Genomic DNA, 8,721 nt, shown 5'->3' with positions numbered 1-8,721 from the left:
ACCAATTATCAGATCCATAAATTAAAAAAAAAAAACAAAACGAAATGCATACGAAATAAACCTATATTCTAATAAATAAATAAGGCTTGGTGGATCAGCTATCACTGATAGCATCTGCGATAAACTCCCTCAAAGCAGCAATCTCGGCCACACCTTCATCGTCATGAATTTCAAATTCATTAGAGTCTATCTCATCCTCAAGTAATGAAGGTCTAATCATAAATTTTGAAGGTTCTTCAGACATTCAATTCATCATTGTGAGCCATATTGAAGTCTGTATCTGATTGAGAGGAATGTCGTCGGATGAAGTTATGAAGTGTCTTTGTGGCCATCACAATATGTTTCCATTTTTGAAATGGATACGACGACATATCACGTACGATAACTCATTTCTTCTTCCAAAACCCAAATGTTCTTTCAATTACCCCACGTAAAGAGGAGCAGCGTTTATTAAACATTTATTTTTTGCCACGGATGGTGTTACTTGCTGTCTCAAAATCAGGAATATGTTATCTGGTGTTCGGATAAGGTCTCAGGTAGCCCCTATGTATAGGATATCCAACATCAACCAAATAATATTTTATTGTTATGAAAGACACTGTTAATAACAAATAATACATATAAATAATATGTTTACAAGGCAAAACAAACCTGAAGGCGGTTGAGGGAAATACTGTGATCTATTCCTAGTTATATAGAAGAAAATCCGACTGTCATGTGCATTTCATTCCTAGTCCGCCATCACAAAGTGAAACACGTGTTGAAGTCACATACTGCCATGACATTTCGAGTAGTTGAACCACTCCGACCAATGTACGCCACGTTGTCGTGGCTGAGTAGTCGGGCATCAGCGTGAGTACCGTCGATTGCACCTATACAGTTCTGTTTTACACCTTTAGAAACTAATTATATTCTGAAAGTAGCATGAAGAAACCAATAATTACCTTGAAATAAGGCATGTAACGGAGATTGTGGCAATTTATTCTGGAGTACTAGCAACTGATGGATCCTCTGGCTTAATGATTTGAGCTACTAAGCTAACAAATATTTGCTACCATGAATATTTGTCTACCGGTAGGATCCTCAAGTTTTTATACACAATTTGCATGAAATCGCATATCGACAAGGAAGAACATCCAAAGCTCCAACACATTTTAAGATGGTGCTGTCTGAGAGTGCAGTAGGTGGTGGAGCTGCAAAAACATCAATGAGTCGATCGAATGAGATTTTCACAAAATTGTCATTTTCTTTCTTTCTCCTACCAAGCCTGGGCCTCTTTGACAGTAAATTGGACTCCTCCATCTCCTTTTAGTTAATACTACACACTTCTTCATCAGCTGTCACCTGCTCAGGTGGGAAGTCATCGGGTATGTCTGTAAACCCCATCTCACTAAGGTTGAATGCATGCTTTCTCGTCGCGACAACCCCCTTAAACGTTATGTCAATTTATTTTTTCACTGTCGGCATTGCCTGTAACATTGTATTGAGGAGGGGATTTAGAGGTATTATTTGCTAAACCAAAACATTATGACAATAAACAAATTTAGAGTGTAAATATTACCACAAATTTCTCAACTCACCATTCATCTAGAGCATCAATTGCCCGCTTAATGGGAACCCAACGCAACCCGGTAGATCCACGTTTTAACCCCTTCCAAATTTTCCACTCTTTCTTCAATTGATCCTATTTGTTTTTGAATTTCAGCCTGTCGTAATCCTTGCTGTCAATTCTTTAAATATTTTTGCAATATTTTGCCAACTTTCCTTGTTGAAATACATGGTTGATCTATTTCTGATTTCAATTTCTATAATACAGAGATTACAAAAAATATTCGTAACTTTCATATCCCACATAGCTGACAAACCACCTTCATTCGTCTTAGTCATGTTGGAACTATATGAAGAATTTTTTGGTTAAACAGAGGAACTTAATATATAATATTGTCATATTCCAAGCTAACATGGATAAGAAAATCTCATATATACATATATCTAGAAGCAATATCTGAGAAACATATAAACAGTATTTATCAGAACTAAGAACCAAAGCAAGTTGAAAACCAAGCTCAGAACCAACAGCTGCAGTCACATATTAAGCATTGGTCATGTCTGATTGAAATACATATAATTAAAACATAGTAACACAATTCATTCAAAAAAATTCTCTGTCCATCATACGAAATTATTTTGGCCAATCATGACATTCAAATACATGCCACAGTTCAACCACTATGTGATAAAGTTAATAATTGTCTATATAGGACAATCTTTTACAACCAAACATACTAGAGTTTAATGATTGAAAGAAAATTGCCCTAACTTTCAAAAGCTAAAAAGTTATAATACCCACAATAACAACCAAAAAAATTGCTTTCATAAAGAATTCTATGGCTACTTTTACTAAAACTACAACCATCCCGTCTATTGGTAAAGCTATCTGATCAATGAGCTTAAACTAATGGAAGATTGCACCATACAGTAGCATTAGTCAAAATTGATGATAGAAGAATAGAATCTTACAAGAACTTCCAGCTAGAGAAGTAAAACAATAAATTTTTTTTTAAAAGATAATCATGAATCATACCAAAAGATGAGACCATTTGATTCAACATCAAAACAAGCTAAAGAAGCACTGCACCAACCATCCATATATGCATCATAAAAAATAATCGAAGCAAAAGTTACTGCCACGAAAGATGTCCAATTTTTCAATTGCACCAACCCTCAACATACGCATGCAATATAAACATAAAAGTCTGGCTCCAATGCACAATCAACTAGACAAGGTGATGCCATAAAGAATAAGCATTTACCAAAAGCAGTTCATAAAATCTCACCAGCTCCAACACCCTTCTTCCTCTTACAACCATCTGTTTTAGCCTTTACCCAAGGAAAATGTGACCTTCTCCGCCAAAAAAGAGAAAATAAGTTTTTATCTCTAACTATTGACACTTTACCAAATAAACCATCACAACCAGCCACAAAACTTGGCTTAATTTTGTTATAAAGAATAAATGGTTAAAGATGATATGTTTAAATATACTCCTAATTCTCTTCATATTGAGCTTTAACCAATGGAGCCAGAGAAACCACTCCATTCGTACCCCCATATTATGCCTAATGATTAATTAGTAAGGTGCAGATTGATGAAGAAGAAAACTGTAAGCACTTTGACTGTTTAAGGGGCATGCTTGTCAAAATACTATACAGACTACAATTCTATACTAGAACTTTTAGTGAAGTGGAATGATAGAAGAATTTTCACTGCTTGTAATGCATACAAAGGTATGGAAGTTAGCACACTTTTTAGTAAAATAATCCTCCCTCCAAAGGATAAGTTAGAGGTTGTTTAATCACCATTCCTACCTTTTATTTTACGAACAACATCTTCAAATTAAACCTACTACCTTCTACCTTTAAGCAAGTTAACACCCATGTATGTATAAACTGCTCTCACAATTACTGCAAAACAATGCTAACATAAAGAGTGACAGTGCAACTGTATTTGATTCATCATTTGTCAACCAGTGACAATGTTATCTCTTAAGGATGACACTGTCAGAGCATGGCGAGGGGAACCCTTATAAGCAACAGACGAAATGAAAGAAGAGGAATATTTATGATTTCCAGGGCATGACAACCATTACGATCGAAAAGGATCACTGCCACATTTTCGATATTCCATAACGTCCAAAACAATGGTAGTTTTTAACACTCTCATCAGTAGCTATACCAACATTCCCCAACATCCAAAATAATGACAAAAATTTGCTCCACAGCACTTATAGCAACATTCTCGAGCAAGATTTTTAATATTCAAAGTATGACGAAGCAAATATGCTCCTAAACCAAGATTCTAGTGCAAAATAATAAATACACACTAAAAAATTCTTAAATCTTGGCAAATACTTTCTTGCAACTCCACCTCCAAAAACAAATCAGCAGAGAAATGGGACTTGCCTTCCAGTATCACAGTTAGGTGATAGGAAAACATACCTCATATGACGCGGTAACGATCACGGCGAGAGTGAAGAGCAGAAGGTAGATCAGAGAGAGAAAGGGCGAGGGAGAGCAGAGAAGGGCACAGGTAGAATTCCTTACCCTAACGCGAGTCGCGGACGCAGCACGCGGGCTCTATTTTGCGAAGTGCGTATTGGGATAGCACCAAAACGCGGCTCGAACTCGTTTTCCAAACAGTGCGGCGGCTTTCTCAAAACGCCCCTAAACTGACCCTCAATCTCAGCTTATTTGTCTTCTTGGTGGCTTTAACTTGAGCTTGAGCTCGACTCATGACAATAATGGTAAGCTCATGATCCATCCAATGAAGTAGTCATTGTGAGAGCTCACTAGAGAAGGCATTGACATGATCAATTATTGGAGAAGCTGTCATGGGTGCTCCCTAGAGAAGGTATTGTCGTGACCTGCGGCTGGAGAAGATGAACTAGTCACTGTGGGAGCTCAATAGAGAAGGCATTGACGTGACTTGTGGTTGGAGAAAATGAACTATTCACTGTGGGAGCTTACTAGGGAAGGCATTGACGTGATCAATTATTGGAGAAGGTGCCATGGGTTTCCTAGAGAAGGCATCCTGCAGCTGGAGAAGATGAGCAAGTCCTTGTGGGAGCTCATTGAAGAAGGCATTGATGAAATCAACAACTAAAGAAGAACAAAAAGTTAACTTGTGAGCTTGCTGAAGAATGGATCGACCCTAAACTTGCTGTGCACTAGCTTTTGGCAAATAATCAAGTGTTTGTAAGGAAGAAATAAATTTACTAAGAAAGTATCAATATTCTATTCATTATTTAATGTAATATATAGTGGGTAATACTATGCTTCATGAAGGAGCATATGTAGTTCCTGACATGGTCAGTTGCTGAGTAAATGAGCCATCTTGTGGGCTCTAGTTTGAGCTTGAGCTCATGCTCATGGCTTGATACGCTCGACTCACTATCTTATTGGCGGATTGAGTGCGAGTTGGCTTGGCTAATAGCGCAACTTCAAAGTAAAAAAATCCAACCCAAAGTTGATTTATCTTCACTTGCACTTGAAATCTAACATGCATCTAAATATTTTTGTAACTTCAAAGGAAAACTTGAATCGAGTATACCATAGTCTTCAAATCTTTCAAAACATCCAACAACCTTACTTATGTAATACTTTAAATAAAACTTGCATTATTTAATAGTTTTTATGATTACCTTACAATATTATGCAAATTTTGTTTTTGAAGCAATAGGAGTACTTGTCTCCCGGATTCCAAGGTGCTTATACTTATCAAGTACTTTTTAATATAATAAAACTAATTTAATCCATAGTCAAACTTCATTCCCAAAATACTATCCATTTCTTTGAGATCTTACATCTTATTTTCTAAATACTAAAGTAAAATTTTTTTGATCTTCTCTTTTCTAGTTATATTAGTGCTAAATAATTAGCATGCCATCAACATATAAATTGATAATATTATCGAAATCTTTGGTTCGCCTGGAGCAATTACATTCAGTACTTTTATGTCTGAATCCATTTATTAAAATTGCTGAATCAATAGTCTCTTGTCATCATTTAGTCGCTTGCTTAAGTCCATACTTTATCAATATACTAATTTTATTTTCAAACTAGGCAATATAATTTGGGCATTCCATAAATCGAACCTTCCATATTATACGTACTTTTACACCCAATATTTTTAGAACATTGTGGTAAATCAATTAAAATCCAATTATATGACATAATTGAGTATATTCCAACATTACTAAAACCAACATTAATAAATTTTTTCTTAAGGTTGAATCTATAAAAGCATAGCTATACTAAAATTTTGAATCATCCTGAATTTGTAATAAAATAGTTGTTCTATACATAATTTCTATCACCTTCAACCAAGAAAATAGCTAAATTAAATGAAATAAAACCAGATTGAACAGATTTTCCAGTTCTTTTTCTCTGGTTTCTCTTTCATTATGTTGTTTCATTATTTCCTTTCTTTTGCAACTATTAGAATTTTCTATAGTCCTTATTAATAGAATCTATGGAATCAGAAATAAATTTATTTTCACCAAATTCAGCATTTATATATCTTATAATAACCGTAGATTTTTAGTAGTCTATATACTTGTAAATAACCAACAAAAACAATTTGTATTCATCTAGTTTGGTTTTGTGCGGATCAGTAACTTTATTAAATATAATACACACCCACACTTTTGGCATATTGTAAGTTCTGTTTTCTAACATTATTCCATATCTCATATGTTTAAATATGTGGCTTTATGAATATAACCTACAGTGAAAAGAGATTTTCCAAATAGATTATAAGGCAATTTGACATTCATTAGCTTAGGGCTTCTTTCGGATCTTTTTTTTTTACTTTTATTTTAAAAACATTTGTTCAGTGCATTTTTTGCATGTTTTATTTAAAAAAAAAATAATTTATTTGTAAAAACATTCAAAACATCTAAAAGTTGTTTTGATTGTTTTTAAAAACAATTAAACATGTTTTATCATATCAAATATGTTTTGTTTTAAATCAAAATATTAAAAAAAAAATCAAAAGTGATTCCAAACTGCCTTTTAGTTTTAGCCATCTCGACTGAATTTTTTTTTTTTTTCATTCATTTATTCCACTTTTTTGTGGTGAACAAGGCGGAGTTCTTTGATATATTATCCCACTTTCTTCAACAAATGACTAAATAAATCCATAATATATTATCTGATTTTATAACTATGGGGAAATTCAATTACGTATAAAAAATAAAATTTATAAATTACTGTTTTCCACCCCTTGCTAGTTTTCCATTTAATTCATAAATATTAGAATGTACAATTTCCAACAGTGCAAAGGATCATTCTTCTTTATGAAATAGTTTCTTTGTCATTCTTGCTTAAATACAAATTTCACACTATAGCACAGAACTTATATAGTTTTTTTTGTCATTTTTGCTTAAATAATAGAATGTTTTTTCTTTTAGAAATTAAATTTTATTTTTTCTATTTCCGTTATGTAATTTATGCTTGACGGTTTAACTTTGTTCTTGGATTAGTTGATTGACCCTGTAGATAAAACAGCAGATAGAGATTTATCTCTGATTAAGGATTTGGGAGTGAAGCTCATCTATGCTATGAATACTCATGTACATGCTGATCATGTTACTGGAACTGGCATCATAAAGGTCTGTAAAGCCTTCTATTCTTTTTTGGAAAATTTACATGCATACTGCTCAATTCCTATGTATTTACATATCCAACACCCAAAATTCAATTTTTACAAACATATCACCTTACCTAAGCTTGAAAAGGTGCATTTCACTTTTTAAAAGTAAAATGGTGCTATTTTTGATGTGATAGGAAATATTTAGGTGGTATAAATGTAAAAAAGTGAAGTTTAGGTGTGAGATATGTAAATACATAAGAATTGGGTGGTATTTATATAAATGCCACTTTTTTCAGTTTATTCAATGATCAAGCTAGTCAGTTAATTGGACAATGGTAAGGCACTACTAAAAGTATATTCTATCATATTGAAGCTATTATTATTATTTTTTGTTCTTATTCCTGATGTTATAAGTGCATTTTATTTGATTTTTTACATTTTTCTCAATAACCACGAACTTGCAGAGTAAGGTTCCAGGTGTACAATCAGTCATCTCTAAAGCTAGCAATGCGAAAGCAGACCATCTAATTGAGCATGGCGACAAAATAAGTTTTGGTGATCTCTATTTGGAGGTATGGAATTGTTGATTTTATGGAGTTTTTATGTATTTGATTGGAAAAAGGCTGATCCATGTCTAATTTAATTTCTTGGTATGCATTGGTTCACTTGTTTTACATGACCAAAAAAGTAATTATGAACAAACGCCGAACTTTTTTGTCAATTGTCTATTTGTTAATCCCTGGAGCCCTTTGTTTTTACATTGTGACTGCAAACCTGTGGGACTGCTGTTATTCTTCCATGTCCGGTGGAGACAAACTCGACTGTCCTTATAGCTATGTATTTATTGGGGCATTTACATACATAGCACAAAATTCTCAAGTATTTACATTTGGCACACCTAAAATTTCATATTTATGCACATAGCACTGCAATTATTAATATCACATGAAAAATAGTATTATTTGCACTTTTTAAAAGTGAACTATATCTTTTCATGCTGAGGTTTGAAACACCAAAGCGCTATGTATATAAATACAAAAGTTTTGGTGTGAGTCATGTAAATACATAAGAATTTTGTGCTAGGTATGTAAATGTTCCTTATTTATTCTATCAATATCTTCCATCCTCAATTGGCAAACTTACTATTTTATCCATCAAGTCATTTTTTGTCACATCTTGAGAGTTGAGTCCTGAAGATAGTATACCCTGACAACATGCTGTATGATGAACTTAACCTCAACTCATGAGACAAGCCGTGACGGCTAAGATAAAGCATAATTACTTTTTTATTAAAATATAAAATGATTCATAGATAAACCTATACTAGCTATATATAATCATCAATATACGAAATAAAACTTTATTGAATCAGTAGAGCCTACCTCTGCTCAAAGAAAACTAATAGAAGGGAAAAAGAATCAACTGCTACTCTAATAACTAACCCAGAACCTAATAATTGCAAAAGGCATAAATATCAAATTAATAAAATAACTATTGTTGATGAATCTATTTCCCTGGAAATGATCCACTAATCACTCTGATAGGATATGCTAAGAGAAAAATTAATCACA

At 33.4% G+C, this 8,721-nt stretch overlaps 1 protein-coding gene across 1 annotated transcript in view; it reads left to right on the top strand.

Annotated features, from left to right (window-relative positions):
• The window catches only part of LOC110024801 (persulfide dioxygenase ETHE1 homolog, mitochondrial-like), an 11,386-nt gene extending 3,649 nt beyond the window's left edge, over positions 1-7,737 (top strand). Inside the window, exons 2-3 of the mRNA XM_020725331.1 lie at positions 7,041-7,169; positions 7,615-7,737. Of these exons, the coding sequence (XP_020580990.1) occupies positions 7,041-7,169; positions 7,615-7,737 (252 nt within the window). The remainder of the gene's footprint in view (positions 1-7,040; positions 7,170-7,614) is intronic.
• Positions 7,738-8,721: the final 984 nt, after the last annotated feature.

The sequence above is a fragment of the Phalaenopsis equestris genome, unplaced genomic scaffold, assembly GCF_001263595.1.
Source record: "Phalaenopsis equestris unplaced genomic scaffold, ASM126359v1 Scaffold000001, whole genome shotgun sequence".
NCBI classification, from domain to species: Eukaryota; Viridiplantae; Streptophyta; class Magnoliopsida; order Asparagales; family Orchidaceae; genus Phalaenopsis; species Phalaenopsis equestris.
This window is presented reverse-complemented; position numbering and strand designations above follow the sequence as displayed.